The sequence below is a fragment of the Pterocles gutturalis genome, unplaced genomic scaffold (assembly GCF_000699245.1).
Source record: "Pterocles gutturalis isolate BGI_N339 unplaced genomic scaffold, ASM69924v1 scaffold42889, whole genome shotgun sequence".
NCBI lineage: Eukaryota > Metazoa > Chordata > Aves > Pterocliformes > Pteroclidae > Pterocles > Pterocles gutturalis.
The window spans coordinates 4,072-27,189 of record NW_010132242.1 but is presented as its reverse complement, the minus strand read 5'-3'; the positions used below and the strand labels follow the sequence as shown (position 1 = coordinate 27,189).

General features: G+C 38.1%; 1 protein-coding gene across 1 annotated transcript in view; it reads right to left on the bottom strand.

The window, feature by feature from the left end:
- LOC104467170 (TBC1 domain family member 1-like) overlaps positions 1–18,713 on the bottom strand; it is a gene marked incomplete at both ends in the record, with an annotated part of 38,347 nt that extends 19,634 nt beyond the window's left edge. The window contains 9 exons of the mRNA XM_010080839.1: positions 289–578; positions 2,300–2,386; positions 4,465–4,572; positions 7,157–7,288; positions 8,906–8,997; positions 10,420–10,552; positions 11,184–11,288; positions 15,034–15,123; positions 18,180–18,713. Coding sequence (XP_010079141.1) covers positions 289–578; positions 2,300–2,386; positions 4,465–4,572; positions 7,157–7,288; positions 8,906–8,997; positions 10,420–10,552; positions 11,184–11,288; positions 15,034–15,123; positions 18,180–18,713 — 1,571 coding nt within the window. The remainder of the gene's footprint in view (positions 1–288; positions 579–2,299; positions 2,387–4,464; positions 4,573–7,156; positions 7,289–8,905; positions 8,998–10,419; positions 10,553–11,183; positions 11,289–15,033; positions 15,124–18,179) is intronic.
- Positions 18,714–23,118: the final 4,405 nt, after the last annotated feature.

Sequence of the window (23,118 nt, the reverse complement as noted above, 5' to 3'; positions counted from 1 at the left end):
TGAATACAGCTTGCAAAAATATAACTGAACCCCTTAGGAGCAACCCTGTGTTGTGTTTACACTTAGTTTTGTGGCACATACTGTCGAACTACACATCTCACGCTTTCTCTCCCCTGTGGGGCACACAGGGCTAAGTGTTTTTAAACAGAATACCTACAAACCTCCAAAAAGTGACACACTGCTGCTATACATTTCTTACCCATTAAGAGGACATACCTGGTATGCAATTATCATCCCCAAGTATGTCCCCAACAAACAAAATCATAGCCTGCTTTTAATAAGTCTTACTTTCTTTTGTGAGGAGTCTCTGTGCTCACTGAGTGATACCTCATAAGTTTCCTCTGGGGAACAGATGGCGATGCTTCAACAGGTAGCAGAGATTCCTGGCTTTCTGTTGGCAAATGACTCAGGGTGTTTGCTCGCCTCCGAAAGCTTTGCTGAGGTAATGTAACAGACTGCTCAATAGAAGAACCATCTGCATTGCTGGAGACATCACCCACTGATCCACTAGTCTTGACAACATTTTCTGTAGGAAGTGTAGGAAGTCTGTCTTTCTCCTTTTCACACAACGGTGGTTCCTAGCAGTGCAAAAAAACCAGGGTAATCAATATGTGCATTTAAAATCAAGCTTTGAGGTTGCAGTCCCGTGTCATTATTCACATCCCACATTCCAGAGACCTGCTTTGAACTTGTGTTTTATCATGATAGCTGAAAGAAGGAATCTTTGATGTTTTATGTCTTTGTTATTAATCAGTTAGGTCAATAAATCACAGTCTCCATTTTACAGAGAAAAAGCAATTTTGAGAGTAATTGTATTTTACAGTATGTTGAGTACAACTCGGAAGAAATGGGGCCAGAGCAGAACAGATGGGTCAGGTTTGGGTAACACCGACAGCAACGAAAAGGGTGGCATTTCAGAGCACCATATATTCAGCACCCCATCTAACAATATAATGTTCCTCTAGTCTATCTGAAGATTCAGACAAAGGACTTTAATCCTATGGCTAGATGCCTGTTTCAGTCCAAAACCACACATTCATTCTTCATTCTCCATCTCATGTGTTTCCTGCGGAGTCGGCCATGCCTTCAAAATCATAAGCACAAAAAGCAGACTCCCGATTACCTGAAGTCAGGAGTCCATAGGTGACTAGGCACCAGAGCAGAACCAATAGCTGTAGCCAAGTCTGCAGAGTGCTAGATTCCCTCCAGGGCAGACTGGCTTTTTCTAGGCTGTTTATATTGTTTTATTCAGACTAAAAGCTTTCTAAACACACAAAGGCGGAACTTACTCTGTTTCTTGTTTTAGTTTTAAGTTTCTTACTTAGACAATCCTGCATTCATAGTATGTACTTTCATAGCTGAAACCAACCAGATTAGGATCAGCACCATGGTAATTATTGCATTTGTTTTGCTGCACATTGTTGAAAGATTCACATGACGTTATATAATATTTGATTTCACATATATAGACTCACACAATAAGATACATAAATACAAAACATATGCTTATATACAGTAAAAGGCATTTCTAATCCAAATGGAGCCTGATGGCACTGCTTTTTTATAGCATGGAGAACAGAATGAAAGGCATGAAAGCAACTTGAAAATTCTGGAGAACAGAAACACATACTTAGTATGAGTCCCATCTTGTCAAGAAGTATGTAAATCTCCAGTGAACCTGTAAAGGTTACAGCATCTTAGATGTCATCATTGTACTGACATGACTGCCATTTCTTAGCTTGACTTTGTTATCACAGTAAAAATGTGAAAGTACTTTGTTCAAGTTGTCCCTCTGAGGACTCACACATATTCTAATATGTTACATGTATCAAAAATTATTCCAATAACCAACTTGCAAATTCTAAAAAACTTAAATATTGCTTCAAGCTGGGAAAAAAAAAAAAGAACCACACAGAAAGGCAGGGGCCAATCCGAGAGGCTGCCTGCAATGCATACAGCCTCATCACCCTCAGCTGGACTCCGCACAGGAATAAAGACACACCCTATGGGTCAGCAGGTGGCAGCAGGACTCTTAGAGGCAGTAAGAAAAGGACATACCTACCCTCCCTACTCTGTGATACTGTTTCTACCATACTGTTTGGCAGTTCTGGGATTTCTTTCTTTTCAGACACAATCAGTTAGCTTGTTTACTCCGAAAAATAATCAAAACAAAATGCAAGATGTTGGAAAATAAGAGTTATATGAGCAGTTGGTAACTGCATTTCACATCCGATTAGTTGTTTCAGGGAATACTATCTGAAGGTTCTAAATACGTACATCCACTCCAGGCTTTACTTACTTTACTTGTGCTGCTTAACGTACTAGACATGGAGCTGTCCAAATCCACAGCACCCGAACTGTCCAGCGGACCTCTGGCTTTACTGCCCTGGAGAGATAAAGCATACCAGCCGTTAAGATTATAATATACAGAGCATACCAAAAAGAGATTTGTGTAGCACAGTCAGAATCTGTAATTTTCAAAGACAGTAGCAAATTTAATTTTCTTAAATGCTTAAGAATAGCCTTTGCCCCTGTGAGAAACAGAGGCTTCATTCAGAACAGTCACTGACATTTTAAGGATCCTGTGGAATTAAGGAATTCTCATGGGCAGCGGTGTGCTTTCCATGATAAGTACATAATCACACACTCCCCACGTGTACTATAATTACTGCTAAATTCCAAACAGGAAATTTTCACAGTAGGTACTTCTTACAAAGATACAAAGAAACAAAAAAACCCATCTATTACAAAGGACTTAAAACCATGTAAATTTAATACACAGCAAAACATAATTTCTGTTATTATCATCTCAATGCCTACAAATCAGAAAGCATGAATATTTTTGTATAGTCTGTTCAACAATTTTTTTTTAATAATTTGTTCAACTAATGCTTTTATGTAACCAAGAGAAACATCAAGAAGCTGGATTCTTATGTGTTAACACAACTATGCAACCTGCACCTTCCTAACCTTACATGGTATAATTTTTTTATGTTCTGAAATTCAGGCTCATGTTCTCTTTGAACTGTTATTGCTGGTAAAATGTAAGATGTTCCTGTTACTCACACAACTGACTATTCTCTCCTTGAAGCTCAAACAAAATGTTTTGCCTCAGACCTTATCAAAAACAAGAACTTCCACCAAAACAGCTGTTGACAGCAAAAATGCAACCAATACACAGCTGTGCTTATGTGAAGACAGCTTATGCCAGTCAGGACAAACTGGCAAAAATCAGAACAGTAACTACTATAGTTAAGAGCAACAACACTAACATTATGTTTCACATCTTGAACACTCCCACAGAAGGATTTTATGGAGCTGAACTCTAGAAAAGCTGTCTGGAAAGCAATGAGAAGAAATATTGAATTAAAAATTCTCTCTATATGTGTAATTATAACAGAGAGAACAAGCTTTTGCCATCATTTGTTTCAGGGAACAGGTTCGATAAGATGTCTGAAAGAAGTTTTGAAAGTCTAGTTTTTCACTACAAGTTGCCATGTTTATGACCCAATAAACTGCACTAGATCTTGCTTCAATTTAGCTGTTCATTGATGAGAAATGTCTTTAATATTTGTTGTTTGGCATTCTGTCACAACTCTCTTTTATTTAAAAAAGGGACATCTGAATTTTTTAATCCTTTGTCAAGCAGAAGTCTTTCCAAGTCTCCTCTTATTTTCCTCAGACTTTTCCCATGAGGCGCAAAACAAAGAATATTTGAATGAGACAACGCTCTGTAGGTTTAAGTAGTACGTAAACTTGACATCTGATTTGTTTTCTTAACTGCTGCTGTATAGTTTCAGCAGATATTTTCAGCCATCTGTTTATGATAAACATTTTCCTAACATGATTTCTTGGGGATCACTATCACATTGGAGCTCAAGTTTTTGCCACTAATAGGTATTTGCCAGACAGTTTACAAATAATTTTACCTGATGTGATATTACATAATACCTGCATGTTCTTAGTGCCTTCTGAAGTCCTCCTCACCTTCAAATAATTTCTAGCATTTACAAGTTCAGATGCCCCATTATTCATCAGTTCTATGTCACTACTAAAATACTATCTCAGTAGGAATGCTTGGTCATACTAATCATTTCCTTCTACATAAAGAGAAGTGAACAATTACAATTACTTCCTTAATTTTCTAAATCTGATAGAGAAATAAAACAATGGTCGCTTTTCATAAGTTCTCATACTCGACTTCATATTAATTTTTTGAAATGCCTATACACACTATTTCTTATCTAGCAATTAGTTCACTTCTTCCAGGACTCAGTATTCTCTCTACCAAAGCCCTGCTTTGTTTTGCCTTTTTCTAACAGGTACACTCAAATATTTTTCTCACTGTGCCTTTAATAACCACCTGGCTACAACCTGGAAGAATAAAAAACATGACTTTTCTATCATTCAAGTACATAAAATGATGAAATTATGTTCAGAGGCAATAAACATGAAGATACTTACACGTGATAAAATACTTTCAAACGATTCTGTCAGAGATCTTTTTGCTTTGTTCTTTAACATATCTAATCTGAATCTTGGAGCACTGCTGGGCACCTCATTTACAGCATTCTTTTTTTAACTTGTGAAGTCTGCAAGGGTTTAAAAACATAAATATGAAACACTCAACAGCACGGAGCAGAACCTCAGTGAACAGTTTGATGACTTCTGTAACCTGAATCAGTATTTTCTCCTGGTGTCCTTGGCTTTTGATGCCTTTTTCTCTCCTGATACTTACACTGAAGTTACATAGTATCTATTACTATACTAACATAAGACCAGGAAATCTCTTAAGGTGTTGAGTGTAGTAGCATGCTTCAGAAGAATTGCCATTTTGACATGGCTGTGTTGACAAACTTTCTTGAATGCCAAAGTACCACTGTACAAATTCTAAATGCTCACCTGTAACAGATTAGAGATTTCTGATGGATTTACTTTTTTTTCAGCCAAGAAATTAATCAAAATTGATGAAGCTCATAATTAACAAGAACTCTCAAGTGTATCCATTATATTAAAATAGGAAGATGTATAACAATCTAATGCTTCTACATATTTCACCAGTGGGAACACTTCCACCATAAAGTTAAGAGTCTATTCAGAGTTCTGCTTTTTAAATAAATATTTCAGTTCATTTTTAGTGCTTGTGAAGACTAGTGTAGCAAATATAGAAATGACACTACGGTGCAAATATTACCATACAAACCTAACACCTGCAGTAGAAAACAGAGCACTGTTGCACAGTTTTCAGTGTTATTTTTGCGTGTTTATCTTGAGGCTGTCAACCACCGTAGCCCTCTCTACCTGGCCCTAATTTCAGAGATCTGAATTTCAGAGATCTGAATGCGTGATCTGTGTAACTATCAGTACACGGGCAGCTGAAGAGCAAGCACATCATCATAATCACTGGATAGTCCTGTCTAGATATAATTTAAAAGCATCCTATTTCCAGTAAGACAAAGTTACAGGCTTCTGTATTTTCTTTTTACTTTCAGTCATCTTATGCTCAAAGGGCAAATCAGATGCTGCCTGCTATTACATTCTTAGGAAAAGATATTTATTTTGAAGGTCACTTTTGTCAACTAAGATCCATGTACTAGAATCACATTTCATTTTTTTCCTCCCCTGAGTTAAATATTAAAATTAAAAAAGTGATGAAAAGCACAAAAGCAAATACCTTTGCAGAAAATAAGGGAACAGGGACATCAGGATGTCATGGGTTAATGATTGCTGAGACAAATAACACTGCCAGAGTACATGTTCAAAGGTATCTGCTATTACACAGCTCTGGAGATAAGTTATCAGAGTAAATATAAAATGTTATGCTACGACAAATGATGGACTGGGGGCAAGTCAACTCTGTTCTTAGAGCATTGGTGCCTTTGCAAGCGTCATATTAATCAATTTTGGTTTCAGGAACAGACTACTGCAGGCCTTAGGAATTTTCAAATCACACTGAAGACAAATTAAGACATTATCATGCTTCATATATCCCTATTTCCAAGCCATTCGTGACTGACAACTATTTGATAATCAGCTGGCATTAGACCAAATAAAAATATTTCAGGTATGATGATAGAGGACCTCAGGCAGTGTTTCCTCCTGTCATGCCATAACTACAATCCTTTTTCTTAAAACGTATTTCTGGTGAGATGCCCAAGACAAGAAATGAGAGAACAAAATATGCCAAGTTTTCTTTCTGTTTTCTGTGAGCTCAGTAATTAGCCAGTAATACATAAAAGGAAACAAGATTAACAAAGTGAACAAGTAGTAAATGAAGACTTGCAGCTTTCTCCAATTTCTTCAAGGCTCTAATTACTCTCCATATATTTGTTTGCTAGTTTATATCACAAATATCCAACAGCAGTCATCACAATGGAATTATCAGCCAGCAGTGGTGGGACAGTCAGGATTTTAAAAGGGTCAAATAATTGGAACTGAAAGTTTCCAAAGAATGGGTGCTGATCCTCTTTTAAATACTAACCTCCTCGAGGTGTCTCAAGTTAGTTAGTCGCAAACCACAGCATCCAAAACCATTAATCCCTTTTGAAAAGATTTTAAATGTGCTGCACAAATAGCCAATGAAACAGCACTGATGCAAGTTCATACAGAATGAAAGGTAGCTCAGATCTTTGGAAATGCATGATAGTCTCTGCTGCTGTTCCTGCAGCAATCCTCCTCAGCCACTCCTCCTTGAGGCCACTTCAAACGGTGCTATGCACACAAGAAATAACTTCCAGCTATGAAGCAAATGTAATACTCTTTAGCAAGGATCAAATCCAATGTGTTGTCAGGACACTGACTCACACAGACAAAGCAGTAGGATGGCAAATGCCACAGATAGACTGAGAGCAATTACAAATTCATTACATATTCTGTCACATACATGGATTTTCATTGTAGTGAGAAGAAAGAAACAACCAAATTAGTGGACTGCCTTGTCTGCATCTCTGCTCCTAGGCCTGAAATCAGACTGTACCAAATACCACAAAATCTGACATATGCTTGTTTTGGCACATGACGACAGCCTATGAATCATAAGCAAAACCAGTGTTCACCACTGCCTGCAGTTTGAAGTTCCGTAATTCCAGTGATGGAAATTAGCCTTTGAAAAGACATAAAAATAGAAGATTTTCTCCTGGCTCCTCCTTATGTAAGCTAAAACTGAATGATTACTTACCTGTTTTGCATCTCCAACATGAACATGGTCCCTCTGTTTTTCTTCATACATGTTTCTCAAAACGGAGATAACCAACTCATTCTCTTTCTGATCATTTCTTGGTCTTAATTTCTTTAATTGAAAACACCACAAGCACAGCAATTACATATTTGTATAATAGTTAGCAAATATTTACTCTTCATTTTTGTTACTGTCAATACCTTGCTAGTGTAAGAACAAGTTTAACTTGGTTAATGCTACCACTCCTGTCCACCAGAGGACACCAGTGTCCCAGGCAAAACCGCAACACAGAGAAACACTTGACCTCATGCCATACATGACAGAATTTACATTACAGATAAAGGACAACTGTAGAGGTATCAAATTCCCAAAAGCAAATAAAGACTTGAAAAATATTTTTTGAGAATTCACTTTTGATGTAAAGAAAACCAAAACACTGCAGTTCTGAGTTTGTAGCACTCATCAAGTACTGCCTTGCAGTTATGATGCACAACCCTCCTCCTAGAAATCCTTCTCATTGGACATTTCATTTTTGGGAAATGACACAGGTATTTTAAAAGTCAGTGCACAAGGTGAACAAATTCGTCTCTGCTGCATTCTATTTAGTTCTGAATTATCATAAGAGAACATATTTTAAAAACAATTTATTATAGAATTTAACCCCAGAAGCCTAACTTCTGAAAAGCATATGCTATTTTAAGCCTATTGATGTAATGCAGAGGATACAGTATGAATTAGCTAATGCCAAGGTAGCACATCAGATTAATAATAAAAATATCCTTAGAAAGACAGTTATCTAAAAAATGCAAATTATGGTTACAACAAATGGAGCTGTAATAATGCCACAACTAAAATTTCAGGCAGTCCAACTCAAAAATAAACTGAAAAAGATAGGCAGGAGAGACACAGTTTACCCTTGGTTTTATGAAGTTAATAGTTTGCAGACTCTCACCAGAAGCAATTAACATTTTCCTGTAACTGCTAGAAGCTTTAGGCCATTAAAATGCATGCAGAATACTAAAAGGCAACAGTGCCAGCTATACACTAAGAAATTACTTAGCTCATGGAATTGCTCCCACAGAGTAACTTCCAAATTTGGTACTGGATGATAAACTGCCACAAGGAAACACACAAAGACTGAAATGACTCAAGAGAGGAAGGAAATATTATTTTTTTTAAAGTCTGAAATTTCCTAATCTTCAATAGTGTGCCAAGCCCAATGACACTTCCTACAAAGTTCATCTGTCTTATATCCAGCTGTGCTTTCCTCTGTGCTAAAATGGTTTTCATTCAGAAGACAGAAAGTTAGTTTTAGTTAGTTTGACAAGTATTAAGATCTAAGATGAACTTTAGGCAGGAAATTTTCTGATCTGGGAATGTTACAGTAATTTGGTTTTGGTCAAAGTTAACAGTTGAATGTTCTCCCAAGTTACTGCCTTTACCATCAAAAAAATGTGTGCAGTTATACTCAGTGAGAAGTCAGCACTTTCACGGAAAACAAGTAGTATTAGGGGAAGAAAAATCCATAAAATAAGCCATTTCCATCAAAAGACAAGTTTTTAACAGCTCTAGAAAAATAATATTGACACAAAAGTACAAGGTGATTAACGGTCTATTAATAAAGATAATTAATAATTCACAAAAACTGACAATAACTTTGGTGCTTCACACTGATGTTAGAAAAAAGCACCAGTTGCTTTAAAATCTTGTAGGAAACAAAGAGCTTACCTTAACCTCTTCAAAAACAGAGGCCTGCTCCTGGCTATTTAGTGTTGTTAGATGCTTTTGTAGCTCTAGTTTAGTCTTAGAAGGGTGTAACCCTACCAGGAGGAACAAAAAAGAACAAATCACAGGGTCAAATTTGTCAGAATTAATCAATCACATAAATATGCACACAATTTAAGCCAAAGCTCCTCAGTTATTTGAGCTGACCCGTTGCACTGATTTCATAACAGGGCATTAGAGAGAACTCTAGGTTACTTTAAACCTACTACTGAACTCATGTCTTTAAAATGAGGGACACGAACTCTGCACGAGGAGATTTACTGAGCACAGACCAGGATTATACTCTTAGCAGAAGATTCCATTATCGTACAAAATAAAATAAGCCCACAATTTACTGCATTTTAGCAGACTGCTTTGTTGGTGTTTTATGCAGTACTGCTTGGATTTTGCTTGTGGTATAAATATAATTCCACTGATGTTCTCCAGTTTTTATGCCTTGGCCTCTTCTGAAAAAGAGTAAATTTATTGCATGTTACTGAAGTTCTTGTTTTGCCTTTTGCTAAAATAATTTACGGACAGTCTAAAGCAGACTACCCTCTCATTCAGATTATTTTTTTCTCCTTTCATCCTGGATTAAATTCCTTTCCTCTATTTTCTGTGGAAAATCAGCAAACCATCAACAGTATTTTGTACTTCACTTTCCGATCATGGCATTTCTCCTTCAGAAGCAATATGATTAACCAGATAAGACTATTAAAGGCATTAAAAATCATTTGCCTTTAAGAAATTTTTCAAAAATCATAGCTAGTTGAAGACCGAACAAGAGTGAAAAGTAGTTTTGGAAGTTCTCCAGTTTCATCAAATCAAGACAAGATAGGTTTTAGTCCAACAAGCTACTGCCACATGATCTGACAAGCTGCTGTTGCCCTTCATTCACCCCAGACACTGCTTAAATGAACAAAACCTAACTGTGAAATTTGCTGAAATGCAAAGAGGTTTTTTTTGTCTTGAACTTGGTTTTTTGGGCAACAACTACAATTCTAACTGCTTCCTTTTCATGAAGGATTATAGATCAACGCCACAAACATGCATATTAAAAGCTCACTGTTTGGTTTATGCTTAGTGGTAGTGTAATGCCAGTATCTAAGTGGATTCAACAGGACAGGAGGTAATAGCTATTGGAGCATACATTCTTGAGAAGTTCCTTATCTACAGTCCTCTGTGTTTACATGGCTACTAGAGCCAAGCTAGCAGCAATTCAGTAAAATTTTGACTCCTGATTAGTTTTCAAAAATTCAACTAAATTTAAGAAAGTAACTTAACTTTTGTTAGAAAATACTTATTACCTTACAGATAATTCTACATTGCAGTCCTCTACATAAAAAGACTGTCTTTCAACCCTCCATCCCAAGACCCAGGCTCTTTTTAAGCATTCATTCCCTTCGTTTCCATGCAAGTTTGTTCCCCAATAAAATCATTAGAAAATATATTTGACCAGAAAGTTCTTTAAACCTCACCTTCTATCTTCTCACAGAGTTTATGCAAGCTTTGCATAGGACATCCTTCACAGAGCTGAGGCTGTGCTTTGGAAGTTTGTTGCACAGCAGCTACGGTGAAAGCCTGTTTCAATGTCATCATGATTTCATCAACCTGAAAAGAATAAAGTGCAAAAGAACAGAATTTCACTCCTCCACTGAGCTTCTGTTTTCTTTAATGCAAACTTAACAGTCTTTCATAATTATACTGCTGCATGGTTGGGAATGTGCTTATGACTAAAAAGAAAAGCTGGTCCTGTGCCATTTCTGCACACAAAAACACAAGCAAGACAAAAATAATTGTGAAGTCATATCCCTTCCAGGCCACCCAATTTTATTACTATGGTTGAATAAAAAATTATACCTCTATCTAGAAACTTTTTCTTGTCTGCGATAAAAACACTTACTGCAGTTGTGATGCACTGGCCTGACATAGAGCACAGTAGTGAAGTCCCAATTTTAACAGGTACACTACGAAAAAACCCTCTTCCAAAAAAGAGGCATACTGTCTAACACAGTTTGTGCAATGAAAGGAAGTTTCACTGGATTTTAAAGGGGGTTTTAACTTCTGTCTTCAAAACAAATTAAAAGTGCCTTTGCAGACTGCTATGTTAGATACCTTTTTAAAATAATTATATTTCTGAGTGGAGCAGGATCTGAAGACATTCAGCAAAATACAGAGCATGGAGCAATAGAAGACTTTCAGGGCCTAATATTTTATCAGGCTCTTCTTTTCTTTTACTTACCAGTGCTTCATCTGTACACTGAAACACATAGCAAACAAAGTGGAAGCCTCCATTTTCTGAAGACTCTCTGCAGATGAACCCAAAGTGATCCACATGTCTAATTCCCTAGTACAAAAACAACAGTAATGAAGCAATCATATCTACTTTGAATGTTTTGTATCTGTATTTTTTTCCAGGAACAGAAGCATGAAAGGCCCAACAGGATGACAGATAGGTCATGTATCTCTGTTACAGCTATATTAAAGTCATCTTGCCATTAAAAATCTATTCTGTTATAGAACCTATTACTTCATTAATCTTTTAAATTTCACTGAAGTCAGAGGTTGTTTCTTATTTTGGTTTTTTAATGACTGAATTATAATAGACGCATTGGAAAACACTTCCAGGGATCAATAAATACTATTCAAGATCTATTTTACTCAATATTGGAAACAGCCAGGGAAAAACGTTTGCTCTGTTTTTCTTCTCCTTCGGGTAAGCGGTAAACAATTGCTTTACATTTGCATGAGTAAATCAAAGTGAAAAATGGATAATTTTTTTTCCACCTAAAGAAAAACTTGGCTCGTTAAAAAATGACAATGGTTAAATATATTCCTTAAAGACCACTCATGGAAGCATTTATTTCTCCTAAAAGGCATGCAAATTCAGGCACAATCTACTTGCAAAAGTAGATAAACAATACATCCTGGTAAAATTCTAAGAAGGTTTTGCAATTGCTGGGAATTATTTTTCTGTTATGAAGAAAAGACTTTAAAATGCGTAGAGGTAAGTGATCTCAGTGCACATCTCCTCAGTGCACCATTCCTGTTTTTGCTAAAAACCCCCAAACTTATGAAGATGAACTATGTGCACAGTGGTTAGAGCCTGTTTATAGAAATTCAATTACACTCAGCACCATTTTCCTACCTTCTAGCTGCCATGGCACAACAATATTAAAGTTGGGTAAAGAGGCAATAAACTGCCGTATCAAATATCATAATGATGAATCACAGTAAATCAGAAATTTCAGTGAAATTTAAGCAAGCTGAAGATACCAGACAGGACTTTTCTGTTAGGTTTTTTGTTTTTTTTTTCGCTTTTCCTTGTTACCACAGTAAGAATCACCGAATATTCTCTTTGTCCTTTTATCATGTAGAAAACATTAAAAAAAAATTAAAAAGCATAAAAAGAGAAAACTTCTATAAAACAGAATGCCCAGGCATCCCCAAAAATAACATGTTATAGCATCAGATACCCTTAAGTAATCTAAACAATGTTGTCTTATTGTTCAAAATACTAACAATAAGCCTTCAGAGCATGCCAGCTGAATAAAAGAAAATAACATATATGGAGATATCTGGTTTGTTGGAGTGTGACAATACCACATAGATAACAAACATCAGGCACTAGTATGCCATGAGAACAAAAAGATCAGAAGGACATTCAAATGATGTAAAGCCTGCAGCTTCTCCAGCTCTAGCTCCATTGGATGTCCAGGCTAAGCATTTTAGAAGGCAGCTATGTGACAAAGCAAGAACAGGCTATTGCGACCCACAGACCTTCTCCCTCCGTCATCCACATCAGAGATGTGTACAGAATGCACTGAGCCCCCCCTCTAATCCCCCGGCCCATGTTCCTTCTTCTGAAAGCCCATTTCTTCTCCTGAAAGCACAACTGCTACAGTGGAGGGAGCCCAGCTGGCAACATGACCCTGTATAAAAAACTGCAAGGTAGCAGGAGCTGGCAAATACTCTCAGCTGTTCCAGATTAGCTAATTCAGATACTGCCCCATGACCACATACTTCTTTCTGCCATTATATCTCACTGATGGATTGGGCATTCTGGAAATTAAGTAATGATTCTGATCTCCCTTGTAGTTTAATTTGGATGCCTTCAAGAAAAGATTATTAAAGTTCTTGTATGATCAAGATGAGTCCATAAGATCATTCTGTCAAGTCGTCCGAAATGTGCATACTTGGGGGAAGTGTGTACCCCAATACAAATATTTGCCCAACTGACATAACATCTGCCCAGTTGCACATTCTTCAGACAGGAGGGAAGAATTCAATCAAAGTCTCACTCCTACTGCTCTGAGGAGCACAACTGCCTCCTGACCTTCAGGGCAAGTCAGAAAGTCTACCTAAGTAGCTCCTGCCTAAGGAGATGGCCTAAAGGAACACGTGGATAAATGTTTTTCTGTGATCAAGGAGGTGTCTTCAAAGCTCTTGATCTGACAGCATACAAACTACTTATGTTTACTCTGAAATTCTCAGAACAGGTACCTGTATGTTTAGTGATGAAAGCTATCCTCATAAAATTAAAAAAAAAAAAAGTCACTTATAAAAAAAAAATCCCAATCCAAAAAAGCTAGAAGCAAATAACAGCAAAACATATTCCATATATTTAAAAATGGGTAAATAAACATTCTATAGGAAAAAAAATAGTTTTGCCCCAATATCAGTAAGAACAGAGTCTGTGATGCACTGAGGAGAGCTCTATTCAAATAAACCAAGTGCAAAATAGTTCCTAGTGCAAGAAAGAGTGGCAAATTCACATCCTGGTATACCAGGTCTTATTCCCACCCAAGCCCCATAGTACAAGCAAGCATTGCATCAGTTTAATTCAAGGTGAATTTTTAGTTAAACTAGCAGGAACATCCATCCCTCAATAAATATAAGTTTATTTATATAATTACAGTTCAGGTTAATTTCTCTGAGTTTTAAACTAAAAATTATGTATAACACATTTTAAAGGAATTAAATGTTCTCTAAGGACTCTAACCTAGTTTAATTAATCAAATTCCATCCCCCCATTCACTTAAACTGAATCAAATCTGGTACACAGGCAAACTCAATATAAATAATGCCCTGCAGGATGGAAAACAGATAAAGACAAATTCCTGTATCATGACACTGGTTAGTCAACAAAAGCAAGTGGTCTACGAAATGTCTTTATGAACAGTCATTTCAGTCTGCAGGTTGATATTTGAGCAACTCTCAAAGGAGAGTCCTCTGCTCCCGTACACAGGACGTGCCAGCAGTTAGTGCAGCTGCTCATACAGGAGTGCTGCAATTGCCCGAGCTGTCCCATGTCCTTGATGTGACTATTCTGACCGCACACCCCTGAGCCGCTGCTGTCGCTGAGTGTGAATCACACACCCCTGTAACCTATGCAACACCATTACTGCATCTTCACATGTGTAAGCTGCACCTCTTTCAAAACATCACCACTCAAGTCATTAGATAAATTTCACCCTCACATAATCCCTGCAAATTCAAAGTGAGAGCCATGAAAATGAGTGAAGGACAGGGAAGCAAACTCTGTAGGACAGGGAAGTAAACTCTGTTGGACAAGGAAGAGGGATTAGTACTGTAAGAGGAGGCTTCGAAATATGCTTGCCCTCGGTGCATCACATGCTACCTCTGCATCACAGAGGATTCTCTTCTTTGACACACATACAATTTATACTCTAGAAAAAAAATTTTTTGAAGTAGTTTTCAGAGAACTCTTACATATAATTTATCTCCTTTCATTATTGCTTCTTGAAAAATATGGCTCAGATAATCCCAAATTTGCACAACTGTGAATCACACCCGCTGAAATCTCAAACCAGAGATGACCAGGGTGTTCCTTCTAGCTCATAGTACTCATCCAGTGCACACAGAAGTGAGTCATTATCTCAGAAATTACGATGTAAAGCATGAGAAAAGAATGACAGTTTTACAAAATTACTAGCAACTTGTCGATACCAATTACTGAAACGCTGGGGTAAGAACGCATTTGAAGTGCTAGGAGAAAGCAGTACATAAGCAATCACAAGTGGAGAATATTTAAACAAATAAAAGAGAGAAATAATACACTGCAATCTTACCTGAGAACAAAAGGATATTTCCTTAAAGCTTTTTTCAATTGCTACTTTTTTTGTGTCAGGACTGATAAGGTAAACTTCAGACTGTCCAATCTAAAAGGAGCAAAATAAATAGCAAGCAGATAACAAGTAACATTACACTTCCTTTTGTCTCACTATAAAAATGTTTCCTGGACATAAATCTCAATTTTTTTTTTCTACCTGTACACTTAGACCAATCAGTGTATTATTACCAAGGAGAGAATACCGAAACAACATCGATTCGGCATTCAGAGCTCTGGACCCTACTGAGCTGAGATTTAGTTTCACATTTGAGACAAGAGACTGAGAATAGTGTTTAATTAGATGAGAGTAATATTATAACAGAAGTAACTTACTTTGAACTGAGAAAATACACACACACTCCCTTCACTTATTTTCTGCTGGTTTGGCACCCATCACATTCCCAAAAGCTGCTGAATGAAACTGTCCTAAAATTTAAATCCAAGTGTGTGCCTCCACCTCTATTCCACCTATTTATTTTGGGGGAGTTTATTTATTTATTTAAGACACACATAGCATTTAATTTAAAGGCTTCAACTCAAACTACAGAAATGAGCTTACTGGAGTATATTTTCTAACTTAGTTTAATCTGTACAACAGTGTTCCAAGAGCTGATGCTAACTTTTGATGGGCTAAGGGCACCTTTAAGGCAAAACTATTGTTTTCAATTTGTCAGCTTGTGACAATGTCTTCGTAAGATTTTAACAGATAAGACTTAAATTCCTCATAGTTTCTAGCATATCAGAAAGTCTGCTAAGGACAAGTCTCGTATGAGATTTTAGGGAAGATGGGTGGAATCTGGGTCCATTAATGATCATGACTTGGATAAACCTGCTGAAGCTTCAACTACCAAATCCAAAAAGATGCACATAAAAACATCAGCAACACCAATATACCTGTAACTTCTTAAGGACGGGGGCAGGGGGGACTCTTGTGGGCAAACGTATCGAGTAAGATGTGCCACCTCCATATGTTTAAAAATGGTTCTGTGCTTCCTTCCACCTCTTCTTTCACTTCAACCAGTCACAATGATTTTCCCCAACTCCCTGCTGGTTTCCTTGTGTTGTCCCCAGGGCTGACCTTGCACATGTTCATGGGTTTATTCCTTCCAACACCTATCAGCAGCCTCCTCCTGCTCCTTGCTGCCTTCCCCTCCCTGCAGCGACAGTCTCCTTCTTAGCTCAGTCCCACATACTCCTTTCACACTTGGTCCCAGGGCAGCAGGGATCATTTGACGCCAACTGAATAAGGGGAAAAAAAACCCCAGTACATCCTGTCCTCCCTGCCAAATACTGCCAGGAGAAAAGACTAAAAACAAACAAAGAAATTGTCTAGGAAAGCAGTTCTTTGGGAAGAGATACGAAAATTAGGACTGTCTGAAATAGGTCAGGAAAGTCAACAGATAACTCATCTGAACATTTTTCACACCTCACGTACCAACCAACTGCTGCAGTCCTGGAGAAAATCCAAGCAAGAACTTCAACTGAGAAAATACAGATTTTTTCCTCTGGACATGAAGTTACTTTCAAGCATCTCATATGTAGCCGCACACAAACTGATGAGCATAGGACAAATCCTGTGCACACTGTAGACATACCATTACTTTGAACGGCTAACTAACAAACTCAGCTCTGCTATGAGCCGCTAACATGTGGATACTGGAGTTACCACAGTTACTTCACTTCCTAATATTCATCTGAATTTAGACTGGCTTAATGGCAAAAGAGTACAACTGTGCACACTAAACAGTATATTCCCATGCAAAAAGCAACCCAAGATAGAAAGCTGGATCAGCAGAGCCCCACAATTTGGAAATAAGCCTCTCAGCAGATGGCTGACATTATATTCAGGCTGAAGCTGTGTATGTCTTTGAGAACTGTTGCATCTATTTAATATAAATCAAAAATGTATTCACTGGAATAAGAGGATTTGGACCTAAGTAGTCCACCTATGATTTCCCTACCTCTAAAACATGTGCTATGAATTAGTAATGGAGTCAGGATTTGTTTAAAAATTAGGCATTATTATAAAGGATGTCTATTTTCTGCGTGAAATACCAGCTCAGGGGAAGAAGGCAAATATGGAATTGTTTTTACTGGAGCACAAAATTTCTCTCCACCTTCTTCCTCTTCTCCCTCTGATGCCAGCCAGCCACAATTAAACAGAAGTTTTAAATCAGGTATAGCTAACTACACTTCTTCCCTCATGTTACTTTTGCAGATGTAACACTTTCACAATCCTTCTTAAAGCAGCACATCTCTTTTCCCCCTCCAAAAAACTTGCTGTAACTGCACCCACTCCACTCTTTTATCATCCTCAAAAACTCCCAGCCCCAACAGCAGCTGACAGATCTGAGATGACCTTGTAATAGCCAGCCATCACAACATCAGCTCCAGGTTTGCAGGTTTGCATTATGTTCATATGATATAAGATACACAAAATGTTATATAACATCTATCATGAGGATTATAAGAGGAGCAAATAACACCTTCCTTACTTGTCTCTCAGGTCTTGAAAAACATTTTTGCTGCTCACCTATCAAGGCAAAGGCATTGCTAGTCACACAAAGGCAGGACAGGAGCGGAGACAGGTGTGGAGTAGCCTAGGAAGTTACTACACTACTCCACCATTACACAGACCTGTTGGCAGCAGGAACACCTTCATGAATTACACTGTTTATCATGAGACAAAGTCTACCAGCCCTCAGTTATGGTTTGGTCCTTCTGCTCTAGTCACAGTTAACTCATTCCCCTGGAAACTTATTTCTGCTGTTACTAGTTAGTGTAATTGTACATACCATTTTGCAATTGTATAGCTACATACTAACTTGCTGTAGCTTTCTAAAAGCTGCCTTTAGAAGTCCAATGTTTCAGGTAGTGCTGTTTTAAACTATTTAATATAAACTGATTTTGACTATGTAAAACAATTTACATTGACTGGTAATGCTTTCTAGAGAAATAGGCAAGTTTAAATTAAGCTCTGGTAATCGCAATTAAGTTATTAAAGAAGTAACTGCCATCTGTCAGAACATCTGCTTTGGTGTTTGCCAATTCAATCCAAACTCCAAGATGTGAAAAAGCCACCAAGAGCTCCAAATCTTGCTTTACCGTAAACAACATTGTCCGGTTTTCTGCAATGTCTGTTGGCTGCACAACACTGTGTCCATGGATAAGTTGACTCTTTAGGTTCAGTGAAATTGCATCTTCCTCAAAAGACCTGACAAAGCTGTTACTCCTATTGCTTCCCTCTTGCAATTCCTTCTTAAAAGCAAAGGAACGAAGCCCAGGCTGAGAAAAGGATTTCCTAATTGGCCTTTTCTCCTCCTCTTCACTGACCAAGGGCTGAAAGACAGACCGAAATTTGTTGCTGAAAGAGAAGCCTCCGAAGCTATTGGCAGTTTCATGTTGCTGGGATGATGAGCTGAAATCTGACTTCTTTGTACAACTTGCATGATTAAATTTTTCAATGCATTCATCTATGAGTGCTGGAGGTGCATTTTTATGTGCTACTGTCACCCGTCCACAGAACAGCACCTCGAACTTTTTGGCGAAAGGGTCTTCAACATCTGAGAGATTATTTTGAAACTCTTCTTGACGAGCAATTTTTCCAGCTTGTCGAATAGAGCTTATAATCTCAGGCACCTACAGGAAGGAAAAAAAAGAATACACAACATTAGCATCTAGTGCTTTATGACAAACAAGTTGCAACACTAAGAGGTGCTCCCCGCTGTTATTGTTCTGGAATGGCTAATTTGGTGTTGTTTTCTGAAAGACCTGTTGAAGTGATCTTATGTTTGTCCAACAGACACATTATAAAAGTTAAGCACTGACTAGGTGAATTGCTCATTTGTCTCCCTGTCAGGAGTTCACCACCATCAACATTCTGTCAAAAGAGCTTCATCTCTTGTAATGCTGCATGCTTTCAGTAAAACTTTTGCACCTGAAGGAACTAGCATAACATGACAAATTCAAACTCAAAATGAAAAATAAAAACACTTCAAAAAGCACAAGAGAAGCCACAGATTAATTACAGAATCATAGAACGGTTTGGGTTGGAAGGGAACTTAAAGATCATTGAGTTCCAACCCCCCTGCCATGGGCAGGGACACCCGCCACTAGACCAGGTTGCTCAAAGCCTCATCCAGCCTGGCCTTGAACACCTCCAGCAATGGGGCATCCACAACTTCCCTGGGCAACCTGTTCCAGTGCCTCACCACCCTCACAGTGAAAAACTTATTCCTAACATCTAATCTAAATCTACCCTCTTTCAGCTTATAACCGCTACCCCTTGTCCTATCACTACACTCCCTGATAAAGAGTGCCTCCCCATCTCTCCTGTAGGCGGCTACTAAGTCTCCTCGGAGCCTTCTTTTCTCCAGGCTGAACAACCCCAACTCTCTCAGCCTGTCCTCATAGTGGAGGTGCTCCAGCCCTCTGGCCATCTTTGTGGCTCTCCTCTGGAGGTTAATTAATGAAGAAGGTTATTTAATCTCTGTTATTTTTCACTCCCTTCTCATACTCAATAATTTTAGATGTTAATTTTTATTCTACCATCCTAGATGACACTCTCAAATAATATTACTTACACACACAGTTATCACTTGCAGGGCATCTGTATGAGAGAGCAGTCTGCTACAGCCCACAGCTGTTGTAATTATAAGCAAAACCCAAACTGCCATCTGATATATTTTAAGTAACAGTAAATGGTCACAGTTTCTGACATGGTTATAAAGTAGGAACACGCATATGCTATCTGCTAAGCTGCTGCAAGGCTGATGCTTGGTTACATCCCACTGCTTTGACTGGCCCAGGAGATTAAGGTTCTTCTGCAGCCTGTGCTGCTGCCATAACGACAAATGCGGGGCCACCATCTACGATTACAGCAGATAATTCTGACAACTTTTTAATTCCCCCAAATCACTTTGAGAAAAATCCATATGAAGTGTGCCAGTTTCCTGACAAAACAAATTTCCTCTGTCAAGCATCAGCTGGAGCTTACTTACAAGTATTTGGTTGACAGAAGGAAGTCTGGGAGTAGCAAACTAAAATAGCAATCCAGAAGACCCATCTCCCCTATGAGAAAAGGCATCCCTAAAACTAAATAAGGCTTTGGAGACACAACTGCTGCCTTTTCCAGACATTTCTATGGTTATCTAATGGCTTAAGCATAACACAATAACATACATAAACCAATGCAGGAAACAACAAAGGACTTACAGGAAAAAATAAGTTGAACAGTGAAAAGTGAATGGTTATATTCTGGGTGCTCATAAAGACTTCACCAGGATTCCTTTTACAGACAAGGAAACAGATATATAGATAGACAGACAGATAGATATACAGATACACACACACACAGCTAGTGGATTTAAGACAAGTAACAGATTACAAAATAAATAAGACAACTCAGGAAGCACTACTTCACCCCTGAGCGCAAAGCATGAGTCATCAGCTAATCACCCAGCAAAGACAATGGGGGAGAGGTAAGAAAAGCAGGGTCATGAGTTCAGAAGTCTGTTCTCAGCCATCCCACGAACCAGCCGGAAAGCCCTGGCCTCAGGCAGTGTCACGCCTAACTATTGAATCATATACAACAACGTAAGGGTACAACAGAGCTTTATTACCTCAAATGATATGCACTTGCTCCACAGTGAGCTCAAGGTTCACTTCAGTTTTATTTAGCTAATACTCCTTCAAAGAACGAATTTTTAGTTGCATAACACACCAGGATGACAGTGAAACAATGCTTTATTCTATCCTTATTTTAAGCTGCAACTGCTTTAGCATTTTCTAACAAACGTGTTTTATTCTTGTGGGAGTGTCTGGACTCATCAGCCATAGGCCATTTTATTTCCGAGTTGCCCAGAATACATGCAGAGACCTCTGATCTCATTTCTGCTTTTGCTGAAGCTGCAGAGGTGACAGCGAAGGAACGACATTTCCTGGAAAATGCTCACAGTTGCCAAAACCAGGAAGGTCAGCCCTCACCCAGGCCACCATCTCAGTCAGGGTTAAGGTCCCCCAGCACCACCCGTGCTGATGACCATAAGGCGAGTTTCCAGAAGCACTGGCACTGCAAGGGTTATAGCTGGGCTAAAGCCCAGACAAGGCATTTGGGATCCATCACAGATCCGCAGTTACTGAATTTGATTTCTTCCATTGTTTTTGTTATCACACGCCTCCGACATTACAAAATTGCTATTCAGCAGTGGCTACACTTTACATACAGACAGTAGTTAAAGACACTACATCTCTCAGAAAGACTTTGCAGTAGTTAATAAACTTCATGTTTGAGGACACCTAGCAGGCCTGTTGATGAAAACAAAGGGGAGTATTTATTTATTTTCACACATACTGGGGCTTGAATTATGTCATTTATTAAGTAACATCTGGCTTCTCTGCTGCACTTAATGAAAAACACCAACTCCTCTGTTCCCACTTATTAACCTAAAAAAATTCAGCCTATTAAATATTTTATTACTTCTGATTAGGCAATTAATGCAGTACTGCTCTAGCAGAAGGAGCAAATCACCACCTCACTTTCCTGTGACCCTTACGTATGTTAAACATTAATCTCTCTTCATTAGTAAAGACAAGATGCCATGATGAATGAGGTAAAAACAAACTATGTATTTCCCCGGAACTGTTCTTGGCCTGATCAAGATTTGTGCTCTTTTCATCTATCTGTACCGTTCCAGGGCTTTTATGCAAGTATCTAGAAATGAAGAATCCACGTGCTCCTGTGTGTCTTCTGACCCTGGCTCCCTCAGCAAACAGACCTGGATGCTGAGTACATGCAGATGAAGCCAACAGTTAAAAAAAAAATAAAAAAGAGAAAGCAAAAAAATCCATTAAATGTAAATAAATCCATAAATATATTATAACTATTTTAAATTATTAATATAAACCATGGAGGCTCTATCTTGGCAGAAGTTTTTAAACATAGCTGGGATTTTTCCAGATTAAGAAGCATGCCACTGGCCGAACACTAACCACATTTCTTGCAAACCTCTAGCAACTAGTTAAGATGTAAACTGAATTACATTTTATGGTTCTTTAATTTGTATCAAAAAGCGGCAAGGATCAAGTTGCTCCTGAATTAAGTTAATGTTGTGGGATTCTTTCTGAACATAAGAAAACGTCTTTTTTTATTGTAAGGGTGGCCACATACTGCCGTAGGTTTCCCAGAGAGGTTGCAGCGTGTCCATCCTTGTAGATACGCAAACACTGAGTGGATATGGCCCCTGAGCAAACTGCTCAAGGTGACACTGCTTTGAGCAGGGGGCTGAACTAGATGACCTCAAGAGGTCCTATTCTATCTCAGCTTGGTGCCTTAGATACCAACATCTCCTATACAGACCTATAGGTAATCGTGTCTACTAATCTAAACTTGCTAAAACAGTGGGGGAGGACTGTTGCACACATGATGATTTCTTCCTACTGCAAAAATTCTCTTTTCTAGCATACTTCTACTCTCAAGTGTTTTCTGGCTTGTTTCTCAGTATAAATATGTAATTAGTGGATCAAGATTATTTCTGTAATCAGAAAAACAACTGCTGATGACCTAAAATTATTTCCCTAAAACCACAAAATTAAGTATAGATCAACAGCATGAGCAACGATGAAACTTTACCAAACAGAACATAACCTTTCATCACTCCTTCTGGGCCAAACAGGACTGGTGAACAGACAACTGAAATGTACTAGGAAAAGTTTTTGCCTTTAGAGTGTCTGAATTAGATAAAGAAGACATATCTATAACTGTTAAAAATAACACTGGACTGTTGGTACACTTTAAAAAAAATCACATCTTATTTCTGCTACGATGAGAAAGTTTATTTTGCAGAGACAAAGCAGTGAACTGAAATGCTGAGTATTCTTGTGACTTGACTCTTGGGTAATCAAGCAAAAACACCAACCAACAGGCAGAACTTCCTAATGCATGTTAGTCTGTAACTGGACAAACAGCTACAGCATCTACACCATGCACCAAATCATGAGAGAAGGCAATAATTTTTAAGCACGCACAGGCTCGCTACATCTGAAG